The 27,514-nt window shown below is 36.4% G+C and overlaps 1 protein-coding gene across 4 annotated transcripts in view; it reads right to left on the reverse strand.

Annotated features, from left to right (window-relative positions):
- LOC120527343 (disabled homolog 2-like) overlaps nucleotides 1-27,514 on the reverse strand; it is a 118,167-nt gene that overhangs the window by 62,161 nt on the left and 28,492 nt on the right. For 3 of the 4 annotated variants that reach the window (XM_039750634.1, XM_039750637.1, XM_039750638.1), the window contains exon 2: nucleotides 4,694-4,886. In XM_039750634.1, the coding sequence (XP_039606568.1) occupies nucleotides 4,694-4,778 (85 nt within the window). In that variant the 5' untranslated portion in view covers nucleotides 4,779-4,886. Of the gene's footprint in view, nucleotides 1-4,693; nucleotides 4,887-7,207; nucleotides 7,337-27,514 lie in introns of all 4 variants that reach the window. The other variant, XM_039750635.1, reaches the window with a different exon arrangement.

Raw genomic sequence — 27,514 nt, forward strand, 5'->3', positions numbered from 1 at the left:
ATGCACAAACAAACTTTATAAACAAATAGCCCTCTATTATATAATAATCATCTTGGGACGAGACAAGACATTTTCAGAAAGATAATTTCACATCCCGCGAGACGACACTTTGTGCCAAGAGATGAATTGAAAACCTAACTGGTCCAAGTGGGGGCGAAAATAAAAGAGAAGAGAAGACGACAAAGTAGAACGTTCAAAAAGAGGTTCAAAAACGTTGGTGCGATACACATGAAGAGCAGGTTAGAGATTATGAAAGTACTAAAATTCGAAAGTCTCAAAAAACTGATTGTAAAGATCACATTTGCGCTAAAATTCTTACTCAGTGAAATAACAGAACAGCGAAAAGAGATTGAATATATCAACATAGGCGATATAACAGAGCTACTACTAGTTTAATTTCTAAGAAACCACAATTCGGTCAGGTTTATTATTTATGATCATGGAGAAATGATGCAACATGGAATCGAAAGAGTTAAACGATCGGCTGTATTAGAAATTCTACAGTCAATAATGGACACAAATCCATACGTCCAAAAGTATTACACTTTACATGAAATTGGATTTCTATGTGAATGCAAAAGACCACACTCACATATATATATTAAACCAACACGTGACGAATTGTCAGCGATAATAGCTTTGAAAGATGGAGATATCAAAGACACAGTTGATATTCGTGTTTATCCAAAAGCACAGCACAATTTGTCACAAGTGGCAGATCTGAGAAATGACTAGTGTGTATGGACTGCTGGGGTCGGTGAGCAAAGCGAGCAGTGGGCAGAGCCCCCTAGTTGCGGTTAAAAAAAAAAAACACCCACGCAGGTAACTCTCCACCCCCATATACGAGGATGGGCTTCTACAAAATATACTTTGACTACCAGGTTGGCAAAGCAGTAACCCCAGCAGACTACCATATGCATTTAAAATCTGTCTATGAGATAGGGATAGGTGTGGAGACCATAGTCTTATATTTTACTCTTTTTCCACTCCCTTTTACTTTTCTGTTCTTTTCTCTTTAAAACATGACCTGAAGCAGAGAGGTACTCTGAGCTCAACAGGAGAACTATTATAACCGCAATTTTACTTGTGGTGTTTGATAACTAGAATTGCTCCAATATACAACTATGCCTATAGCCCATCGTATGTGGATTTAGCATTCTATAAATTCCTCTATATCTACTGCCAAACTCTAGCATATTAGGTTAAGACGACAACCATAGTTGCTAGGAATTTTTCTTATGTTACATCCATACACAGAACACAGTACATAGAATTAAACACAATATACAGGACATACACTGTAACACCATCACATTATATACAGTAAACACAAATAAAATGTTAAGTAGAATTACACTCCCACCCATTTTTAAATTTGAATTTATTTGAAAAATAAAAACAATTTAGATTGAACAGAGTAGAACAGAGACCAGGAAGATCTAAATCAGGCATTCTTTAACTATAGTAACTGCAGTTCGAAAGAAATGGTTTCTATGCCTAGTAGTTTTTGCCTTTATTGCCCAGTTTAAACAGATGGGTCACAGGAGATGCAGTCAAATGTATACAGAAAGAAAGAGAGGGGACAGAACACTGCACTGTAGTAACTTAAGACTGTTTTTTAGCCACTCTTGTTGATTATCGATTTTCAGATCAAAGCCTTGCACATCAACGATGTTCACAGATTTTCATAGTGTTCCACCTTATCAACAAGTATGTCCCTTCATTACAATGGGATCCCATTTAAAATGCTCTGCCATATCCTTGGTTTTTGATATTTTGCTGATTTTATGTGAGCATTCCTTTTCTTATAGCTAATGTTTCATAACTGTTCTCTTAATCTGGAAAGATAAGCAATAACAAATTGCAACTTAAGGATAGGATTGTCCTTGTGTACACTCTGGGAGTATTCAGTATACAGAAAGGATGGAAAAGGAAACTGACAGCCGCCTTCATGTGGGTCTACTTCTATGATAAAATTAGAAAAAAAAAAAATTGAATTCAGAAATCCCTTTAAATTGGACACAAAGAAAGAATGTTTAGTGCCTTCAGAGACTGCAGTAAAAAAAGTTTACTGTTACACATACTGACCTCAGCAATGGAAGGTAGTTAAAAATAAACACAACCAACACTGTTTAACTAAAAGCTGTAATAAGCTCACCGATAACCAAGAAGTGGTTTATACCAGTGGTTTTTAAGTTCAGTCCTGGGAGACTCCTGTGGTTGCAGGTGTTTGTTCTAATCCTTTTTTACTTTTACATTAACCCCCTGTTTAATTAGGTGATTGTTTCTTTCCTTTTATGTTGCATTAAGTAAAGTCCAGAAGTAAGATATTTACACTTGCAGGACATTATTTTTTCTGTATCTTTAAATGCTTATTTTACTTTGATATTTCTAAGTTTACATTTTCTGTGGATTTTGCTTTAATTGTATCTGAATACAGAGAATTCATGATGAGCAGAGCAGACATCAGTACAAATGACTCTGAAAGAAGCAGCTATTTCAGTGTTTAAGAACTGAAAACTTATCCACCTAACACATAACTTCCTGCTATGCTCAGTAAAAATGCAGCATAACCAGTTTTTAATTCTGGATGGACGCAAAAAAACAAAAACCAACAAATAATGGCTTGCTGAATTAAGGTAGAAGTTCAATTAAGAGAAGAAACTGGTTGGGACAAAAACCTGCAGCCACATGCATAGGGCTGAATTTAAGAACCACTGGTTTATGCCATAGATAGGATAAAACCTCTGAAAGTAGCTGATCAAAATTTTGAAACAAAACATGAAGGATCAATCATTTCAGTCTAAATTAAGTTCTACATTAAACAATTAAAATGCCAATTCAAAAGACGCTAGAAAATAAGTAATTAATGAGCATACTGTATATTGTGTGCAAGTACCTAATTTGCTTTAATTACAATCTGTTTGTTGTACCAGCAATCAAAGATATGATGTCCCATGACCACCATCAGACTGTCATGCGGCATTTGTGCTTTGACAACAATGACACCCATGCAGAATATGTAAAAAAACAGCAGATTTGCTGTGATTTCGGACATCTGCCAATGTTTTGTTGAGAGTTGTGTTTTGAGTTAAGACCCAGGGCAAAGACTGGAGTCTGTGGTCATAAAGCTTATGGAGCCATTTCTGGACAAAGGCAGAACTATAACAGACACCTTCTTCACAGCACTTTCTCTAACTAATAGACTGCTGAACCACAACACAACTCTGCTTGGCACAATAAGGAAAATGGGACTTCCACCTGCAGCTAAAGTCATTTCAGTACGCGAGCAACTCTCCATGCTAGTGTTTAGATCTGGCAGTGCCATGATTCTAGTGTTGTGTCCAAAAATCACATGAATGAAACTGGAATTGTTTTATTTTATAATTTGATTTAGCTGCATCATTCAAAATGTGTCCTACAATCTCAAAATGAAATGAACCTTTTAGGTGTCTACTTGAATTTGTCTATATAGTTAGCTAGTTGAACACAAAGTACAGCTAAAATAACGATTTTTAACTTATGGACACTCAGCACTGGAAAATGCCAATAAATTCTCATAGTATTGCTCAGTAGAGAAGATGTCCAACACAAAAGAAAACTGCACAAATTGGTATAGCTTTTGTCATCCAACAATTTCAACCTCTATAACCACAACAATACAAGATTTGTAGAACAAACATGCAATACCTTATAAATACCACAAAGAATTATGCACACTGACTTTTCGAAATGCTTTCTCTGAAATACCAGATGCACAATATGTACAAAGAAACTGCAGCAGTGCTGGAGCAAGTAACAGAAAACAGGGTAGTCTGCACAACTTAAATAGTCTGTGTTCCACTTTCTGTATGCTTATACTGTATATCAGACAGTGCTTGAACATTTGTTGGCTATTCAGGATAGAAATGTCTAATTTTGCTTTCTTAAAATTTCTTTAAAAGCTACAAATTACCATTATGTAATCCACAAATATGTGCTAATATCACAACACATTAAAATCTAGAGATCCTGTCTAAGATCAATTGTGTTTAGTTTTATAAGAAGTGATGGGACACCTAACTAGGGCTTCGCTAATGAGATTCTGTGGAATTCACTTTTTATCCAGACTATATTTATTTTGTATGTGGTATGAAGGATCACACCATAATTATAAATAAGAAAATCCAAGCAATACAACCTACTTCCAGAATTAATAAATTGGCTTTTATAATAAGACACCATTTAGTGTGAGCTGGTGGGAAAATTAAAAAGGGAAAGATCTAATTTCAAAATGCTTTATATATGCTGACCCACTTGTTAATGCAAAAACTATTTAAAATGTAGATTCATGTCCACAACTCTTCAGAGTAACCATTCAGTAATCTATCACACATTTCTAGCAACTCTCATGTAGAATGGCTGGTTGTAAAGAAACCCCATATGTTGTAAAGAAACTCCTTTTATAATATTAAGCTAATTACTATCTACAAGTTTTGATAGTTGTGTTTCATTATTCACTTGCAAAATAAATATTTCAAGTCATATTAAAGTACAAGATCTCAATTAGCAAGTGCAACACATAGTATTGCAGGCCGATGTGTTCATTATAAAGTACACATCAGTATTTTCAATATATATATATATTTTTTTTAAATACAGTTTGAAATAGTTAGATCCTGTAGGATATTGCTTACGAACTTACACTCTTTACCTTTTTTTTTTTCCTTTTTTGATGGAGCCTTCAGAGGGCTGGGGTCCGCTTGGTTGGTTTGGTTTAGCTCAACTTCTGTCGACATGACTGGAGGCCTGCTTCAATAAACTCCACCAAAATAGGTAAATGAAAAGCAGCTCCTCTACGGTTCGACTTAAACCAGCTTTCAGTAGTGACACATACTCAGAGAAATCTGTCAAAATAAAAGAAAATAAAGATTAACTCTTACTTTCCACACACACCCCCACAACACTAGCAAAGAAACACATGAAAGGGAAAACCATTTTAAAACCTATGGGCTACCTTACTAGCTTGAAAGTAATGCTAAACATGCATACTTTGTGCAAATTCTGGTAAATACAATAAAAAAAGAATTTTCAAGCACAAGAGAATCAGGAACAAAGGCCATTAAAAGGTCTAATATGGCTACAAAAACCATGACAAAATTAGGATAAAAGTCAGTGTTAAATGTGACTCGTCTACCATCTAACTAATTTCCAGTTACTGTCCTATAGAGACTTTCGTGTTAAATATTAAAGACTGTCATTAGTCCAATCTGCAGTAAATACTCTAGTCTAATGAACTTATGACTTAAATTTAGCATTAAAAAGGTCAGAATTAAGCCATTAAAAACACAATTCAAACCACCAACTATTTAGGAGCGACTTCCACAGTAACATTGCCGTAAACTACAGTCTTCCAGTCTGCATGACTACAAAAGCTGAAGACAAAATCAGTGGCCATAATGTCACCATGGCCTTCTTTATTTAAAGGCACTGAAAGGATGGAACCTGCCTAGGCCTGAACTGTAATGGACCAAAAATGGCACAGAAACAACTACAAAGATTTAAACCTTTAAAGTGGTTTTAGATGACCGTTACTTTTTATGAAAAAAGATTTGTTAAAATGTTTGAGAGAGAGAGAGAGAAAAAATCTAAAATTTTTCAGCATACCAAGCATTCTACTTCTCCTTAATATCAAAAAAGAAAAACTTGGCAGAAAATACATCCGTTTTAGACATGCTCATATTGTACATTTGTACCCAATACAGCCTTTACCAATTATTACAACCAAGAATGCTAATAAGCCAATATCTGAAAGTTTTATATGAACATTGTTATAAATGTACTCTATGTTCCTGGCTTTTTTTTTTTTTTTTTTTAAAAATACTTTTCAAGAATGAAAAAACATGAATGTGTTGTGTTATTTTGATCAAATACACCATACATGTTGGTGTTACAATAAAACAAACCAAAGTATTTTACTAAGCAAATATATTTTAATATCTGTCATTGATTTATGCATAGAAGTTACAGAACTGGAGTTTGAGGACCATTAAACTTGCATGCTCTAATATTAGAAAACACTCAGAATAAATAGCAACAGCTGCTTCTCTTCTTGAAACAGCTACAGGGCTAATGAATCTATGCACTGAAAAAAAGACACAACACTTAAGAGTACATAGCCTATTCATTTGCCTTTTAAACCCTGCCCCAGCTCTGTACATTTTATTAACAAAAATAAGTGAATTACTCATTAATAAACCAAAAAGAGCTCTTTGAAAAATTATGAAGTTTTAACATGTTAGATTTTGAAGTACAGTTAATCATTTCTTCAATATGATGACAGAAAAAGTAAAGATGATGCTGTTATAAAATTAGGAGCACTCTGATATGTATGCTAATGGAGACACTTTTGATAATAAATGGGTGCCATGGTATCATTATCAAGATGAATGTGCACGTGTGTGGTCTATACAAAACTCCACACATAAAATACCACACAGACACAACCCCACACAGACACTCAAAACACCTACACAGTGAAGCAAATTTTTCTCAAATGAGTAATGTGCTTACACAGACACAAAGCAAAATACACTGTTCATCATCAGCAGTACTGCCATACCTCATAGATTTACAAAAATAAAGCATAACCCACTAAAACCATGCCCCTGCCAAAAATAAAAAAAAAAAATTGTAAACTGTCTACCAATGTAAAATTTGCCTAGCAATAAATAAAATTCCATAAATGAATAATTCAGCACAAAATAAGCAATAAGATGAAAAGCAAAGCTTACCACCGAGTGTCTGTCTGGACTATGCCAGCAGCTGCAGCTAAAGAAGAAAAAAAATCCCATCTTGGTTTTTGGGCAAAGGTTGGTTAGAGAGCAAAGGTTGAGCTATTATAAAGTTAATAATTTTGTGCGTTCTTAAGAAAATCGTGTGACTAGAGCACAAGCCGTAAAACAAAAGAATAAATGAACAAGCTGAAAACAATCACAATGCCAAGGGTGCAGAAGTGCATCTTGACCCCGGACTACAATTGGAGGAACATATGAAAAATAATGGCGAAACATTTAAGAAATGTTACTACAGGGTGGCATTGCAGTGCAATGGACAGTGCAATCTTACAAGTCTAGCAGACTGGGATTGAACTCCAACCCAGTCACTGCTTTACAACTTTCCTTAAAGTGCTCCTAACACACCACTAAAGACATAAATGTCCAGTTACCTTGTGACACTAAACAAGTAGGCATGGTTGGGGTGAGAGTGTTCCAGGAGATGGACAAACATTATGTAAAAAGGCTGGTCTTTGCCTCTTTGTCAATGAAGTCAGGGCAGCTTCAGCCACCCTCTTACTCTGTAAAAAAAAAAGTGTTACTTCAGAAAATGGATACAACTCTCACTACATAAGTAAAATAATAATAAAAAATAAAAAAAAGTATTTCAAAAGAAACGAGGATGCAGCTTTACATGAAATTAAATATACAGAAAAATATATAAAGGCTTACCTATATTGTTAATTTGTATTTCCCACTTAACAATAGCTGTATAATGGGGTTTGGGATTGGAGGGCTCAACCAAAACAAAGTCACCTGTAAAACCTATTAGGCAGAATAATGGTTTGGAAATCTACCATTAAAGCCTTTTTGCAACCACCATGAGAACGAGCCCTCCTACCTTGCAACTTTGAACAAAAATGAGCATTTATGGGAATGTAAACATTAAGAAATACTCTATAGCTTTTTTTTTTTAATCTGTCCCAAAATACTTAATTGCCCATTTTGTTGTATCAACAAAATTACTAAATTATTAATTAAATCATTACATCTTGCCTGAAGGGGCCAGAGTTGCCTCGAAAGCTTGCACATTATAATATTTTTAGTTAGCCAATAAAATGTGTCATTTTGCTTGACTTCTCACTTGTCTCAACAAAGAAATTGGGAGTTATGCTAGAAAGCCAAATTAAGTTAAACTTAGTCTTCAATTACACTTTTTTTGTATTTTAAATTAAGTCTGAATTACCATAAAACCACCCTAATTTGGGATGCTCCTAAAAATGTAAAATGATTTACTTCATCAGGAAAAGTATATAATAAAGAATAATTGTGTCAAATATTAAAATTGAAAGTGTAAATATTCCAGATTGTAAGAGAAATTTATCATTTTCACCTTCTGATAGAGGTCACTAGAGGGCTAAATCCCTAGTAAACATTCAAAAATCATCATCATATTGATAATCACTGACCTTGAAATAGTCTAAAACAAAATACCCTACATGCTTATGTTTGCAATTTGTCATTTTTAACCTTCTGACAGTGGCTCTTAGAGGGCTAGGGTCACCAGTAAAGAACCAAATATAAAAAATATATTCACGATCAACACATTTGAAATAGAATAAAACGTCACTATACGTGTCTATTACTGATTCCATTTTTTTTGAAGTTTTGTGAAAAGGAGTAACTTTAACCCATTATATTCTATTGGGATAAACTCTGTGATGTGTGTTACACAACTCCAAATCTCTCTGATAAATTTAACTGATGTCACCTATTGGTTTACTCTTTATCATAAGGGTGCAAATTCTTGCATAAAATATGGTCCAAAACAGTAGAACAATTAGGTGCTTTTGGGTCTAAAGGGCAAAAAAAATGGGGCCCCAAATAATTCAGATGTCTTACAGAACTAGATGTCAAGACGTGCTAAATGGTATATCATTATTTGAGGATGTTCTTGTACCAATGAATCAGGAGGTACTGGACAAAAAAGGCAAAGAGATTTCAATGGGTTCATAAGTAGTTCTTATGAACACAATAAGGATGTTGTAACTGATGATCAACTATGAAATCAGAGGATAGTGAATCATGCTCAGAGTTAAAGTGTGAAAGGAAACCATGTCCAACCAGATCAGCTTTACTACATAAGAAAATTGTGCATAAAGATGCAAACAGCAGCAAATGTTGCTTGATTTCCTCTCTATCAAGATAACAAGATCATACATAACAACTACAGCCAGTTGTGTTTGTTTTCATTAATTGATATGTAAAATACAAGACACTACAGACTTTAAAGATTAGAACAGACTCCTAGCAGAAATATATTCTTTTCTTTATAACACCACCACTGATCCATCCATCCATCGAACCTGCATAAACTTACCCAGGACAGCAAACCAGTTGCTGTCATTATCACCATTCTTAAATAACTAATATGTAATTACTCATTTAACATACATTGGATATGCTGGGTTAACTCTTGGTTGTGCCTCAAGAAATATAAACATTGTATGATGGCAATGCCATCATCCTCTTTCTCATATCACAATCCAGATACACAACAAAATATGGGCAAGAAGCTTAAAACTGTCTCTATTAAAAACAAAAAAAAATTAATATCTGCTCTACAGATAAGCTTCACTTCTGGTTGCCATTAATAAAAATCCTCAATATTTCACATATTTCTTTTTAAAGCTAATACTTACTAACCTATTGTTAACAACAAATGGAGCAGAAAATGCTATTAGAAACTGTAACCATAAACATACGAGTATGGTCAGTATGTTTAAAACCACACCAAAGAGGTAACTGTTCTTTAATACAGGGAGAATCCAATCACTCTAGAGTTGCAATATTTTAGAGAAGAAAGCCTTTTGTTGCTTTAATAGGGAGGTCATTCAGGTAGGAAGCGCATCGCTGCAGTGATCTTATTATGGACAGGCAAGTTAAAATTAAATTGCAATGACAAACTAGCTGAAAAGAAATTATGAGGAAAGACATGGTCATCAGCTTTTCTTAAGGTTACAGCAGAGAAAGTTTAATATTTAACAAAAAACAAGAAGACCTTAGGCAGCCTTGGTATACAAGGAGGCTATAAAAATGCACAGATTCCATCCTGATGAATACAAATGCAAGATGGATTTATTTGCACAGTAGAAAAAATGTTTGATACACTGGTACCATGATACCATCATTTAATAACATTGATACTGCATGTATCATACCTGAACTCACAAAACTGGAGTACCCAAATGACAAATTAGCTTTATGACACTGTATTTATTTACTAGTTAGGTTGAAACATTTAGATGCTCCTGTGTTATAAAAATTAATTCAAAGCAGCATAAAACACTTCAAGCAAATATTTACAAACTGAAACATTAACAAAGCATGTGGTGTCATACTATACTGTACTATGCTGAATAACAAATACACTTTCAAGGAGGCATCCTTCCTGCAATATACCAACTAAATACAGTGTTTGTTAAGTGGGCCATCCACTGTTTGTTTTTTTAAATATTTTAATATACATAATAAATATCTAGCTCAAATCACCAAGGTGTACAGAGTGGGACACACAAGGGAGATGTACAAATGTGTGGCAAAGCAGCTGCAAGATAATACTACTACATTTTAAAATTTATATAGTGGGTTGAGGGGGTTATCAGATTTTTGCTTTGGAACCAGTACTAGTTGTCCAAGAGCTGATATCAATACTGAAGTCAAAATCTGAGGACAGATCCAAACACTACAAAGGAGTCAGAACATGTAAAAAAGCAAAATTTTCCATTTTGAACACAAAAAAAACTTTAAACGGATAAAAAGATTTTTAAATCACATTAATTTTGCGTCCCTACAACTTGCCCAGAGAGTTTGAACACGTCATTGTTTACATCCCTCCTCGGGCAGACATGGAGATAGCAGACATCATCCATGCCACTGTTGTTAAACTACAAACACAGCACCCCGAGGCGCTTGCACTAATCTCTGGAGACTAACCATATGACGCTGGATAAAACATTACCTGCCTTCACCCAGTATGTGGATTGTAACACCCAGGGAAATAGGACTATTGACATACTATATGCAAATGTTAGACGCATACAACACCAACCTGCTGCCTGCGCTTAGTAGAGCAGAACATAACCTGATTCTGCATCAGCCTCACTACAATCCAAGAGTGCGGGAGCTACCTACAACCACACGCTCATTTGTGGTCCCCTGAGGCAGAGCAGGCTCTGACAGACTGCTTTGGAAAAATGGACTGGAACATCCTGCAGGGATCTTATAGTGAGAACATTGAGGAGGTTGTTGACTGCCTACATCAACTTCTGTATGGACATTGTAGTCCCAGTAAGAACAGTACGCTGCTATGCTAACAACAAGCCATGGATTACAAGTGACATCAAGGGCCTTTTGAACCAGAAGAAAAGGGCTTTTAATCACTAGAATTACCAGAGTCTACGAAAAAACTCGTAGATCCGGCCCACCTTAAAACTGTTCTCACCTCTCCGCTAGCCTCCTTCGTTCCTGTAAATGTGCCGATAAAAACAAGCTGCAACTAGCCGGCTATTCCATCCCCCCACTGACTTAGAACGTGCACAAAGTTCTCCCAGCTCATGCCTCGATTGATTATCTGGGAGTGAAGTGGAGTTTTAGAGGGGAAATAATAGACTGTTATTTGGAACACACACATTTCATGTGTGTTCCGTTTTTACAGTAATCTGTGTAAACACATTGTTAAAACAGAAAAAAAAAACACACACACGTGGTCACTGCTTACAAACCGCAAGATGAAAGAAAGAGGCAATATATGTGAACACATCAATCGGACTAATGCATTATTATTTGAAAACGAACAGCGTCAGATCAGGTTTGAATATGCGCCCGATCTGACGCTGTTCATTTTCAAATAATACTGCATGTACTGGTACTATTTTAGAATAAAAACATACATTTGATTTCAGTCAGTCAGACTGTAAGGGCCAGTGTAAATGCATGATAATTGTAAAAGGTTAGAATGGAACTGAATAAAAAAAAAAAAAAAAAAAGCGCTCTCAGTCACGTTCACGATCCCCCCTTCCCATCTGACACTGCTGTTTTCACATAAAGATGCGCTATAGCTCGAATGTTATTTATTTGGAGACATGCTATAGCTTGAATGTTATTTATGTAGGGAAGAAAGTACAGTGTTAGGTGCTCATTCAGTGTAATAGGAACCATAGCACAGAGAGGTGTGTACACTGCAACAAGTACACATGTCGTAAATGTTGGAAGGGTGTGTGTGAACTGTTAATATTTGAATGTGAGGATTTTATATAGCACGGATCGGAAACCAGCAGTTCTTAGCATTGCACCACACAAGCTGTCGTATCAACCGCCTACTGTAACTTGCTTTCTTTTTTCTTCGGTTACAGTCTTGAATAAAAGTGCACTTGTTTTGTTATACAACACATGTTTCTGTGTTTGCGCGACACGAGCATGCTCAAAAAATACACATGTAATGCCTCAAAAAGTACACACAGGCACTTCTGTTCGCAAGCATTGGTACGAGAATGCAGTCACAAGTACACTGCAGATCTACAGCACATCTTTATGTGAAAACAGCAGTGTCAGAAGGGGGGGGGGCAGGTGTAGGGAAGGATCCTGAACGCAACTGAGAGAATGAAAAGTGAATTTAAAAAAAAAAAAAAACACACACACACACACACAGCTAACCTATCATAAATTACACTGCCCGTTACACACTGAAATCAAATGTATGTTTTTATTCTAAAATAATTTTTCTGCAGTTGTATTTTTGAAAAAAGCATACTTGTTCTATTTGTACAATTTGTGAAAGTGTTTCTTTGATATTTGGACTTCAGACTTCATACATTATATAGTTTATGCCTACATTTTGTCATTTACTACTACAACATGAAAACCGTTTGTTTGAAAAATGTGTTTATACAGATTACCGTAGAAATGGAACACACGTGAAATGCGTGTATTCCAAATAACGATCTATTATTTCCACTCTAAAACTCCACTTCACTCCCAGATAATCAATCAAGGCATGAGATCGGAGAAGTTCATGCACGTTCTAAGTCGGTGGGGGGATGGAATAGCCGGCTGCTTGCAGCTTGTCTATCAGCAAATTTAGATTACAAAAGACGTTGGCGGATAGGTGAGAACGGTTTTAAGAAGCGATTTAAGGTAAGAAAGATCTACGAGTTTTTTCGTAGGCTCTGGTAATTCTAGTGTTCAAGGCGGTGATAAGCAAGAGCTCAAGCGGGTGCAGAAGGAACTCCGAGTACAGCTCAGGGAGGCGAAGGAGCAATACAGGAGAAAGCTGGAGCGGAAGTTGCAGAATAACATCATGAAGGAAGTGTGGGATAGGACGAAGATCATCATTGGCTGCAGCTTGAAGCAGGGTGCCACCATCGAGAAAAACGTGAAGAGAGCAAACCTGATGAACAACTTCTTTAACAGGTTTGACCACCCTAACCCACTCTCACCTCAGAGCAGAGTACTGCATCCTCCACCCATCCTTCTGCTGATACCAGCATAGGAGATAGTTTCCCCCCACCCACAATTACAGCAGCCCAGGTAAGCAGAGAACGGAGGAGACTTCGTGCCAGCAAAGCAGTGGGTCCAGATGGAGTATAACCAGAACTAATGAAGGCCTGTGCGTTGGAGCTGGGGAGTCCTCTACAACACATCTTCAACCTAAGCCTGGAACAGGGGAGAGTCCCGAGGCTTTGGAAAACATCTTGCATCACCCCAGTATATGCTACACCGATCCCTGTCCTACTTGGACAGAAGCAGTGGTGCCGTAAGAATTATGTTTCTGGACTTCTCTAGCGCCTTCAACACCATCCAACCTCTGCTCCTTAAGGACAATCTGACAGAGATGGGAGTAGATTCATACCTGGTGAAACGTGGAATATCTTAGACAGACCTCAGTATGTGTGTTTCAGGAACTGCAGGTCTGACATTGTGGACAGCATCACCGCAGGGGACTGTGCTTTCTCCGGTCCTGTTCAACCTATACACATCGGACTTCCAATACAACTCAAAGTCCTGCCACATGCAAAAGTTCGCTGATGACACTGCTATCGTGGGCTGCATCAGGAATGGGCAGGATTATAGGAACCTAACCTAGGACTTTGTTAAATAGTGCGTCTCAAACCACCTACACCTGGACACCAGCAAAACTAAGGAGCTGGTGGTGGATTTTAGGAGGCCCAGGCCTCTCATGGACCCTGCGATTATCAGAGGTGACTGTGTGCAGAGGGTACAGACCTATAAATACTTGGGAGTGCAGCTGGATGACAAATTAGACTGGACTGCCAATACTGATGCTCTGTGCAAGAGAGGACAGAGCCGACTATACTTCCTTAGAAGGCTGGCGTCCTTCAACGTCTGCAATAAGATGCTGCAGGTGTTCTATCAGATGGTTGTGGCAAGCGCCCTCTTCTATGCAGTGGTGTGCTAGGGAGGCAGCATAAAGAAAAGTGGCACCTCACATCTGGACAAACTGATGAGGAGGGCAGGCTCTATTGTAGGCACGGAGCTGGACAGTTTGACATCTGTGGCAAGCGACGGGCGCTGAGCAGGCTCCTGTCAAATCATAATCCAATGCATCCACTGAACAGTATCATCACCAGACAGAAATGCAGCTTCAGCAACAGATTGCTGTCACTGTCCTGCTCTACTGACAGAATGAGGAGATCATTCCTCCCTTACACTATGCGACTCTTCAGTTCCACCCGGGGGGGTAAATGTTAACACTACATAAGACACGGTTATATCTGCCTCACACCTTCGACCTTGCATTTTTTAACTTGCACTGCGCTTTTATTGCTCTTTAATTAATATTGTTTATATCAGTATGCTGCTGCTGGAGTATGTGAATTTCCCCTTGGGGATTAATAAAGTATCTAAGTGTATGGCCAAATGTATACACCCAAGGACATTGTAGTATTTCAGATCTTCAGATTTATAAAATAACCTGGTTTTCCTAATGTACTTTCACTTTTGGTCTATAATATACTCTCTAGGCACTACGTGGAAATTAAAAATTCTCAGACACAATTTAAACATTACATCCTCGTTTTATGGGGCAATAAAAGCCCACCCCCAATTTTGCTTGAAGCTTTGGGCTAACCAGACACATAGAAGCCTTGTGTTCTATATTAAAGTGTTAAACTGACACTGTGCTGATTTTTCCGTTAAGTGATCTACAAAAGAAAAAATAAACATGGGACCTTATTTATAGAACACAATAAAAAATTAATTTACATAGAGAATTCCAATATAATCTAGATTTTGAAACAGTCATTGCGCCAAGCTAAAAATGTCAACTGTATCCTCACTTGCCACATTTAAGAATTCATACATACATCTCTCAATTATAATAAAAAATGTGACTTTTTCAGAGAGATACTTTCAAGCCCTGCAAGACGAGACATTGTGCCAAGAGATTTAACCATGCCCAGGGCCAGAAATAAAAGACAAAAGAGTAGACGACAAAGTTCAATGTCAAAGAATTCAAAAACATTGGCGAGAAAAGCATGCAGAGCTGGTTAGAGGTAAAGTTAAAAAAAAAAAAAAAGATAGTAAAGATCGCATTAGTGCAAACAGAAATTACTTGGTGAAATAATGGAACAGCGAAAACAGATCGAATATATTGTTTGGATTTAAATTTTAAAGTCGGAAATCACTAATTTGTGTTGCCATCAGGGAAAAGTAGTGTTTCTTTCCAATGAAGAGATGTATCCATGAGAATTAAAAGATTTGTTGTTTGGTGAAAGTGAAATCTACATATGTGAGCAGCAAAGACATGAAGTGATTGGGGCCATGGGGGGTTGGTGAGCGAAGCGAACAGGGGGTGAATCCCCCTAGTATATACAAATCAGGGCTGGGTAGTTATTTTGAAAGCCTCAGTCTTGCTAGAAATCAATAGAGATCAGTGATGATCTTGTTACAGCGCTTTTCAATATGCTTTTGCTAGAAGAAAAGATAGCTTGCATGCGTGCGCATGAGTAGCGAAGAGCAAACAGCTTCTAAAATGGCATGTGGAGAGATATTAAAGTAATTGCTCAAAGCAAAATAATCTGTGGAGGACTTTATTCGTATTATCGCAGAATTGGACTCTTGATTTGTCGGACTCTGATTTTGATGCAAGTGATCTGGAGATGTAGATCGAAAACAAAACTGAGGTATCAGCATCAGCTGATCAGACCCCAGCTGATCATGGTGCTGAACACGATCATGTAGTTGATGTACCTATGGTAATGTTTGCCTGGGAGGACAGACAGAATGACAGGAGGTACAAACCATAATGCGTCTCACTGCTGTCCAACTGCCACCCCTGTGCACCTGTCTCACAAAGACAGCCAGGCAGCCAGTCCACCGAGCATTCCTGCTGGCTGTTGAGCTGCCCCCCATGCTACCACAAACTGCTAACAGGCACCGACAGCAGGCACAACAGGCAGCAGCAGACGTTTTATATTGCTTTATTTGTGAAACCATTTTTTTGTGCGCTTTTCAGAAAGCAGAGTTTTTTGGAAAAAAATATTAGCCATCAAAGAAATGCTACTGAACATAAACTATTTATGCTGCTCCTTGATAAAAAGAAAATGTTTCTGCTGGTATCTGTTCAGATAAAAAAAAAGAAAACAGATTTAGAAATGTTAACTTGCTGTTGCTTGGAAGGTGCCCGTTATAATGTTGCGATCGTGCCTCTGGACTAAGAGGGTAACTTGTTTAATAACAAAACTACATAAAACGTTAATGTCCTGGCAGTGGCAAATAGCTTTGGTTTTATATTTGATTACATTAATGTTTATGTTGAGATTTACAAGAAATATTTTAACTGCTACTATGTAAAGGTAATACTGCTATTAAAAAGCACCTTATTTGTTTAATGTGTTTGCAATCCAAAAAACACACAACACACTACTTTTGCGTTCATTATTGAATTTTGCACATAACACGATTGTTATGATTGTCTGTGATTAATTGCAGACAATCATGTGTTTAATCGTGATTAAAAAAGTTTAAAATCGCTTCCTAGCACTAATACACGAAATAAGAATATACAAAGAGAGTGTATTTTATGATTAACCCTATGTATAACTTTACTGCTAAATACTTAAATTGTTTGGACTTTGAAAAGAATATAGGTAAATCAAAATATAGATTTCTGTATTCCCTGTTGGCAATGTTTTCTATTGTCTGCTGTAAATAAGGTCCATCCTCTCTTTTGTAATTCATTTATCTTAATGGACTTGGTGCTTTTTATGTTTAGAGTTAATTCACCATAAGCAGATTTTTCAAACAGAATACCATGGTGGGTGTTTTACCTATATTCAAGTGTTAACTTCGATATTTTTATAATTAATTAGATTATGGATCACAGGTGTTACCTGTTAATTTATTGGCAAAATGAAATTCCGTATGCTTATTGTTTAGTGACCATAAAATATGTTCATTTAAAATACATTAAATAAGTTTCTCATAATAAGCTGTTGTACAGTTAACTTATTTGAAACAAAGTATAATTTATAAAGGTAGTTTTCACTATTTGTCTAAAAAACAAAAAAATAAAATTTTGCTGTTAAACAAACCTATTTACTATGTAGTAATTTGAAATTCTTCTCATCTCTTCTTTTTCTAACTGAAAATGTGACCTACTATGCTTAATACAAGCTTGTTCTCCATCCAAACTTAGACAAACAGTGTCTGTTTAAATTTGCCTAATTGAACATGGAAACAGATTCTTCAACGTAAAGGTTCATATTCCAGTCTGCTCTCTCTCTGGTAAAGTCGTCTTGCCACTCTCGGTTTACATGAAGTTTGCAGCAAAAAAAAATTACTGTAAAACAGAGGCAAAGTATACACTCATAAAAACCTGAAAAAAACTCCAATGACTGAATAGCATCATGTAAGCTATCAATACTATATGGAGAACTAGTACGCCTCTCCTACAGAGACGACACAAACTTTGAACACAAACAAAGTTCTCTCTCAGAAAAGAGAGGTGTATAGAACACATATCAGCTGATGAACAGTAACATATATAACAGGCTTCAGAAGTAATCAGTTTTTAAAAAGGAACACTCTTGTTTTACTGTATACATACATACATACATACATATACACACACACGATGAAGATCAAGAGACCCCCCCACCACCAGCAACATATTTGTAGTAAAAAAAGGTCAGCACTAATTTAGTAGCAATTGTGCTCAAAGAAAACTGCCTCTGCTGGATACAAGGCACAGATTAAGAAATACACAAAGCAAGAAAGAAATATTAAAAAATGGAAAACAAAGATCAGTAATCAGAGGCTGATACTGGAAGAAAAAAATGGACAAAGAGGACAAGAGAACAACTGGGATTAGCAACCAGATGCATGGTACAAGGTGTAAAGATGAATAAATTTAAGACAGGATATGAGGATGAAAAAAAGGCTACTGAAGACTGCTTTCCCAGAGATGGGTAAAATAGGTCATGCTGCCAGATCTAAAGTGTCAGATTACAGTCAGTGGTACACTTTGCACAGATCTGTACACAAGGCAACTGCAGGCTTTAAAATTTGGACATAAACAAAGAGAGGATGAATTAAAGACAGAGAAAGAAATGGGATCAGAAAATCTGGACTTCAGTCACTTCAAGTTCAGAGGTTTCAAAAACATCCCCAAATGTTAATATATCTCAACATATCCAGTGCAGAAAACAGATGGGTCTGCAAATGTAAAACTGCAGTATTACATCAGGTGTATGCCAAACCAAAGGTGCCAAAATGTTTTGCTCCCCCCAACAAAATGCACCTAAATATGAAGGAAGGCACTTGAAATTTCAAGTAGGACAACCGATTAAAAGAAAGAGATCTTGAAGAGACCATATAAAGATTAATAGAAGAGCAGGGCAGTGGATTGATAGAAGGGCTCCAAAAAGCCGAATATAAATAACTCAATGATCAAGTCTTGCACATTTTAACATTGAAGCCAAGAGCAGCAACAACACTGATAAAATCAAGATTATGAAGAGTAATGACAAGCAGCTCTATTTAGGTTAAACAGTAAGGGGGATAGAGGTTAGCCTTATCTGGTACTTTTATGAATAAGAACGTGCTGGGAGTCAAGATGGCCACAATTATTGCCACAAGGAAGAAGGAGTGAGCATCTTAAAATATACTCCTCAACAAAATCCAGTTACATACACAGTACCTACCATAGAATATTCAAGAGCCTCAATAATATTCAAGAGGGTCAAGAGCCTTTTCCATATTCAGAAACAGAAAAATTGCAGTGTTGAACAAGTTAACATATACATTACAACATGCACGAGATGATGGATATCTATGGCAAGAATGAATGGGACTGGTCCAATTGGGATTAAAATTACCTAGTGATTAATAACTAGCTACAGTGGACACAAAAAAGAGCTACAGAAACAGTATTGCATCCAGACAAAGAAAGTGGGTAAGTTTCTAAAATAAAATGGAGGATGTTCATAGTAGAATTGATTGAAGGCTTCGGCTTTGTAGAGGAGACAGCAAAGTTGAACTTCTGCATAAATAACAGTGCTAGCTGCCTCCAAAATTCCAGAGGAAAGCTTAGGAGCCTCCTTAAGTTCAAACAACTGAGAAGTCACGAATAAAGCATTTCATAGCTATCCATGTGTACACAGGATCATCATAAATACTGGAATGGACAGTAATGAATTCCTGAAGCTTAGAGTTATGCTTATTGCAAAATGTATTGTTCCAGAGCAAGGAGGAGTTAAACTTCCTTGCTGTAGAACTATTGAAGAGTGCAATGGACCATGAAAATGCAGCAACACGCATTTAATGGTCCAACAGGGAAGCCAGGTTGGACTGGTCTCTGAACGCATAGGAACTATGTAAGAATGGGTAAAGAGTAAGCAGTTTTTCCTTAGGAGACAGCATTCCTTTAATGTGGAAAGAGACACACTTCACATATTCTATAACTCTGCAACAGCCATTGCAACTTTCCATGCTATAGTGTGCTGGGCTGGCAACATCAACTTAAGGAGAGGCCCACTGAATCAACAAGCTAATTAAAAGAGCAATCTCATTTGTAGAACACACTCTGGACACCCTGGAGGCAGAAGTAAAACTGAGTGCCATTATGAACAATAACTGCACAACCTCTCTCTGACACACTAACTCCAAGTACGTTCAGCCAATAAAGTATTCAGAAGAAGTGTGTCAAGAAATGTTACTGGAAATGCTTTCCTTTTAATTTTAAATGAAGTAAATAACTTCTGACAGTATCATCTCAGTAACTAGAAACCTGCAGGGAATTTGTGTCTTATTTTTATTAATGGCTAATCTTACAAAGAGGCTTTATTTATTTTCTGAACTCTTTAAATCTATGCCGATTTTTAAAAAGATAACTTTGCAGGTTAGACAGCAACTTACTTACATAAAAGAATATGATTTAAAAAAAATATAGAAGACTGATGATTAGCAAAGAAGTATACTCATACAACTTGTGTTGCATAATCCACATGTCAATTATTCAGACAAATTAAAATACTGTATGCAAAAAAAAAAAAAATTTAAAACAAAACATTATTCCATTTTTACTTCTGGAAAGATGAGCACACATCAAACAAGAAACTAAGTGTAATGGGATTTCCTTTTTGAATTGAAGACAGGACTCTTGACTAAAATAAAAGGACAGAGGCAGATTTTTCATAAAATGAAATTAATCGAACACTAAAATTTAAGTCAATAATGTTACTTTGGCATTAAAAATCTAATTAGTATAACTAAAATAAGACTAACACAGTGAAAGCAGATGTGACACATGTTTGAATGGTAAGGGAGCACATGAGATGTAGTCTTCTGTTAATAGAAATAACTATAGTAATGATTAAGGTACACACTGAGCTTGATTAATTAGGGATGCATATCGAAGAAAAAAAAAAAAAGGATAAAAAAAATAAAAATAAAAGAAATTAAATGGAAAACCTTCCTTTAGTCCACTACTTGCAAGACAAAATTAGCTTACCTCCAATGATGCTGCAAGGAATAAACAAATGCCAATAGCAACTTTGGTTGGTGTAGGAAAACTTTTGCTAATGCTGCAACAGCACAGACATGGACCAGTTCTTGGAATAGAGGCCTACAAACTTGCTTTTTATTTGTTCCAGCTCCATTTCTTCCTTCTAGCACTACATTGTTCACAAAAAGAAGGATATACTCATTATACCTTCACTACACATGCATTTCTCAATTGTGTCTCTAGTTATTGTCAGTGGTCTGTGTGATGTTCTTGGGAATGCCACTTGTACATGTAACAACAATCTTCATCACTGCTACTGTTCTAGGCTTGTGAAATAGTAAACCTTTAATTCCTGACCAAGAATAGCATTGATAAAGCAAGGGAGGGGGACTTGTATTAACGGAAAAGCTATTCTTATGCCACCAGCCTATATATATATATATATATATATATATATATATATATATATATATATATATATATATATATATATATATATATATCTATATATATATATATATATACACACACAAAGCAACTAAAGCATGGCATACCGGACTTCTGCATTACTTAAATAAGGTTTCTAGCATTTTCACTTAACACTACTGTGCATTTTTTGTTTATATTCATATTTAAACAAGCTTTGAAATGCTATGGATATTGGCAAGCTCTGTGTTGCAACTGAACATTGACATCTATTCAATGTGTAGTTAAGCATAATGTCTAATACTGAACGCACATCTGAGTTCCACAGGTCAGCAGGGTAGCTAACACACCGTCATGCAAAAATGTCACACGACATACTGTCCCCATGCTAAACCAAGTTATATCAAAAAGAAACCTTCTGTTTGGTGCAGAATATATAGACTTACTGTGGTTAACCACAAGTGTGGGAATAAAAACTGCAGACTTCCAAAAAAAAAAAAAAAAAAAAGGTCTGGAGATATGGCAATTGTGCAATTTTTAATAAAAAATAGTCTTTTAAGTTAAAAAAAAATATCTGAAAGTACAATTACTTTTTCAGACTTGAAATTGAAAAGCAATATGGTATGACATTAAAAAAAACTTTTTAAAATGCTAACAGGCACATTTTACCAGTGACTCAATTTTAGTTGCAATAAGAGAACCAATGAGACACTCCTAATATCTTAAATCTTTTATTCTAAACAAACCTGGAATAAGGAAAATAATTGTGAAAATTAGATTTAACAGTTAAAAGATTTGATATCTGATAGTTCAGGAAGTGAAAGTCTAGCATGTGAAACATCATAAAATTTACCAAAGCATCAATTCTGAAAGTTTGCTTTTTCTTTCTCTAGTGTAAAAAAAAAAAGGGAAGAAGAAAGAAAGAAAGAAGAAAGCTGCAATGTTAGCATCATGTTAAAAAGGTATAAGGCGGCAAAATATATATATATTAAAAAAAAATCTTAACAGAAATATTACAGGGATAACAAAACAATGTCAGAATAAGCAAAATGTGCCAGCTTTAACCAGCTTTCCTACATTAAATAACAAGACTAAAAACAGAACATCAATGAATTCATACTAACTGGCACAAATAAATTCTACATTAAGGACTTTAAGCTGAAGTAGGATTCATCATTTAAATAAATAAATAAAACAAACTTGTTCAAATTATACATTTAACAAGGGGTTCATTAAGAGACCAGGAGCTGTAAAAGAATGAAAAGCCAAAGACACACATTACTATAACAGGAACACCAACTAGATGAACTACTGAATAGTGTCATTTAGTGGGTGCCAATTACAGGCTCGAGAGGCTGCAAAAAGTAGTTCTGAAAAAAAGAGAAAGGAAAAAAAAAAAAAAAACATACTTGTGCGACAACAAATATTATGGGCTTAGCTGATCACTATCATTTAAACCAACCAACAGGTAACAAGTCCAGGAACTATAATTATGCAATTACCTACAGAATTTTTTGTGAGGGTGCCCCACCCCCATTTTCTCTGAGGACCTCCACGTTGATGTTAAGCACTAACTCATTTCCAGAGGATATCTAAGGGGTTTCCAGGGAGATCCTTGTGTGTACACAATTATGACAAGACTCACCCACACAATTAGAGGCCATTTAGAATTTAAACAATTAAGCATAAAGCATTAGATGTGCCTTTCTATTAAACAGACCTAGGTAGTATTGCTAAAGGTTAGAACTCTTCTGTTATGTTATGATTGATTAGGTAAAAAATTTAAATTAAAACTAACAAGTTCCTATGGTTTAAAAACAGAAGTAAAAAGTCACAAGCAAGAGATAATAGGGGACCATGAAAAAAATCAACTCAAAAAAAAAAAAAAAATCAATGTGACATGCATTTCCAATTCCAAAACCCAATATTCCAGTATAGTATTTTTGCTTTATGCCTAACCCAGAAGCACATGACAAACTCTGGAGAGGGTATCCGTTTATCCACAAGTCACAACCACACATTTTGAGTTGGCAGTCAACACAGCATACATGTCTTCCGAATGTAGGAAGAAACTGGAGTGCCATGTGAAGAAAACAGTACACAGAGAAAAGTGGAAAAATGTGCAGAATGCAAACAGACCAGGATCTGAACTAGAATATGTGACGATGTGGGTTCTGGCTCCACACTCCCTTTGCTGTTGGAAGCACTTGAACCCAACACCGTCGATAATGTTGCCGAGTGAGCTAGTCAGTGAAGGCAATAATTGAGCATCTTAGCAAGGGGATGGTTAAAAGTGAAAACAGTGCTTTTATTAAAAACAATCAAAAACAGTGTTCCATAAATAGTGCAGTTATTCACAGTTCATTAAATAAATAACCCATAAAAAGAACACGTGGAGGTTAAAAATCAATAAATAGAAAAAAAACACATCCTTAAAAACGAGAGGTTAAAATCTTCTTTAGGAAGCAGTCTTAAAAAAACAACAAATAATCCGGTGCTCTTCTGTTAGCGTCTCACCTGCTAATCCCGTTTGGGCCAAGCAGCAGGCAAGACGCTCTCTGCAGCTGCCCTCCTGAAACACACGCATGAGACTGGAGACCTCCCGATCCCTGGCTTCGGTCTGGCACTCATCCCAGTCCGAGACTTGATTACCCCAATAGCCAGGACGCTCACATTGGGGACTCCACCACCAAGCCTCCCGACTTCCGCTGCCTTTCCACGGCCTTCTGCGGCTCGTTGCTTTCCTCTAGGCACTCCCGCTACCTGCTCACTCAGCGGGAGCAACCTCAACTCAAACGTCTAGGTGTTGGCCTAACACCCAGCTTCCATACAGCTGCCCACGAGCGCTCGATCGCGCGCTCACCACACTCACGCACCGCCTGCTTCCTCTCCTGCTCCCGGTAACCTCCGTCCTCTCCTTTCCTTTCTCTCTCCACTTTTTTCCTTCCTATAAAACCGACTCGCGCTTCTTTTTAAAATGACGAGGGCCACAGCAGCTGCAGCATTAGCCACGGGACAATCATGAATGTGGGCAGTTCCTCACCTGTGCACTAGGTGAGAAACGCCCACACCCTACGGATCGTCCCGCGGCCCACTATGGCCCAATGTCCCCTCACTAAGCCGCGAGCACATTGATTACTTATTTAAAAATGGCCTTTACTCAACGAGCTGTGGACCCATAACACCACAGAATACAAAAGCTGTGAAGCATCAATTCTGTTCAATGTAATCATTTATAGTGCTCTTTAATATGGTCTGACTAATACCACTCACAGTGTTCAACATAATTCAGCAAAGAAAAAAAAAAATGCGAATAATCATTAGGACAGCAAGGAGGGCCCTGCCTGGCGCCCTACTCTTGATGTCACGCTTCCCCCTCCCCTTGGCCTGCAGCCTCTGTCTTGGATTAGTGCAAGTATATTGCTCCTGCCAAGTGAACTATGATTCTTAGCGCTATGAAAGAAGTCTCAAAATCAACCAGAATGTTCCAGCAAATTTTAGAAAAATGCCCAATCTAAATCCATTAAGTAATTCTCTCATGAATAGCGGACAGACATACAGACATTAGATAGATATCTCGATAGACAGATCGATGAACATTAACACTTAGGTTTGTGGGATAAACTTTTTATTGCCACGGTTTGTCAGAAATAGTTTATATTACAACATTTATTTATATAGCACATTTTCATACAAACAGTAGCTCAAAGTGCTTTACATAATAAAGAATAGAAAAATAAAAGACACAATAAGAAAACAAAATAAGTCAACTTTAATTAACATAGAATAAGAGTAAGGTCCAATGGCCAGGGGGGACAGAAAAAACAACAAAAAAACTCCAGACAGCTGGAGAAAAAAAAATAAATATGAGTGCTGGTTATTATTATACCGGTTCATACTGAAAACAGTTTATTTTCGTTATGATATGGATTTTTCTTATATCGCAACACCGGTTTAAAAACGCTCGGAACGTGGCGCAGCGGGAAACTGTACAAGTGGGGACTTTTTTCACTGCTAACACCGCTCAATAGGTAGTGGTAGTGTAGGCATTGCGTGGTGAAAATGGACAGAGAACATTCCGAAACTGAAGCTGTAGCGGACAATAAAGTTGAACATGATGACACGAAGAACTTTTTTTTTTTCGGCAAAAGAGACACGTCTGTTGCCTGGAGATACTTTGGTTTTAAAAGGTCTGATATGGACCATTATGTTCAAATGTGTAAATACTGTTTCTATACAACCGGATAATACTGTAAGCCAAGTTGTACTTGTTTTAACTACAGTGTAATGTACCTGGGTACTGTGTAATAGTGTGATGAAATGTTGACTTTATTCTCAACATTTCCACTTTAATCTCAACACACTTCGTCTGTATTTTTTTCTTCACCGTGGCCCGAATACGATTCCGAAGTTTCAAAAGGAAGGCACTCCACCATCAATGAGCAAATTCTATGAGATTGAGCAGACTTGAAACAGAACTTGGGTCTCTGTAACCATGAATCACCACTAACCACTGTGCCATTAGGTAGGTCTATTACAAAGTAAGAAAATCTGGTCATTAAACAGCATCATGCACAATGTGACATTTTAATCTAATTTTTTCAACATAGAAGAGTGTAAATGCTTATATGTGCTCAATTTTCATTTTACAATAAATTTTACAAGAAATACAAAATTAGGTAGCATATTGGCCAAACTGGATAGAACCTTGGCAGCATCACCATAAAGCTTTCAGGCTCTCCCACCATCCGATTTGATTTTCCAGGTATTCCATCAACACGTAGGTTGGAAAAATTACCAGCTACAAAGACATCAAGAATGACTATGTGGGTCCTATGAGAAATCATCTTATTCAGAGCCCAACCCTGCAATGTCTGACATGGCTCAGGTTTTCTTTACCACTATAATGTGAAAAGAAGTTTAATAAACTGTGTGGATGGACAGACAATTAAAAACTAAACAAGCAGATTAGTCAAAGCTTCAAGGAAAGAAACCAAAAATTGCATTTGACCCTTGAAGATTAGGGAAAATGGATAAGCAGTCCTAAAGACAATTCACATTTAGTTTTGTTAAAACTCCTGCTGCAAAAAATATCAAAAACAGTTTGTTTGTATTAGATTCAAAAGATGGGTTATGGCAGAGCAATAAACACCAATACTGTGTTAAATGAAATAGCCAAAATAAACAGTATATTAATGAAGACTTAACAGCCCCTTTACTTCATTCAACAAAATACAGTGGCTTGGTATGAAAATGAAATGCACCTGCTGAATGTTATGAACTTTATATTAAAATACATGGTGTAATACTAAGAACAAGAGTAGGAGATAGGTTGATAAGTTCAAGTTAAAAGGATAATGGGCACTTCACTGTTTGTTTTATGGCATGTTACTGTTCCAGCTGTTGTTCAGTTTTAAGTAATGTCAGTAAATCTACTCCTCACCCTACCTCAAAAAATAAAATACTTCACATTACACATTGATAGTGTGAATATACATTATCTATTGGGCATATTTGCATATTATAATACACACTGATCCATTAACAATTCATTGTAACATACAAGACAGTACATTAAAATAATTTTTAACCTACAGTTTTGAAAATAGCCGCTTTAAAATAGAAAAAAAAAAAAATACTAAAATAAAAACATACCACAGACAGACTATGGAGGCTCTTTCAATACAAGCTTCAGATTCAGGTATGGTGGCAAAAACTAAACAAAAAACACACACTATATATTCCACAATAAAAATGTTACTATTAAAAATAAGAAAAACCACCAACCCTAATATATATATGAAATAAAAGTACGACAGACTATTCCGAATTTGATCAATAACAGTCATGACGATATAAAATGGCAAGTAGGCAAGCTGTGGTCACTCAGAAACTTGTCTTTGGGTCTGCCAGACATCTTTCTTTCAGTTTCCTTTGGTTACTCATGGAGTAGGAAAACTACTCACCACCACCTTGGCTTTCTTTACAGTTTCTCTTGCAAAGGCCTACACGATTAAAAACGATTATGGTCTGTTGGTCTTTCTTTGTTAATCACCCTTTTCTCAAAATTATGACAGTGTCCAAAAAACATATTACAGAGTATAGTAACAGTTTTTTCCAACATTGCTTTTCTACAAAGAGAGGGTATGCTAGTAGTCAATGTTGGCACACCTGTGTACATTGTTTGCATCAGCTTTCAAGTACTAATAAAAGTCCATGCCTGCAGTAACTCAGGTTGTTAACCCATTACTTGTTCCCTGAAAAATGACCTTATTGTTTAACTCTGAAATGTCATTTTCAGTTTGAT

The sequence above is a fragment of the Polypterus senegalus genome, chromosome 4 (assembly GCF_016835505.1).
Source record: "Polypterus senegalus isolate Bchr_013 chromosome 4, ASM1683550v1, whole genome shotgun sequence".
Classification (NCBI taxonomy): domain Eukaryota; kingdom Metazoa; phylum Chordata; class Cladistia; order Polypteriformes; family Polypteridae; genus Polypterus; species Polypterus senegalus.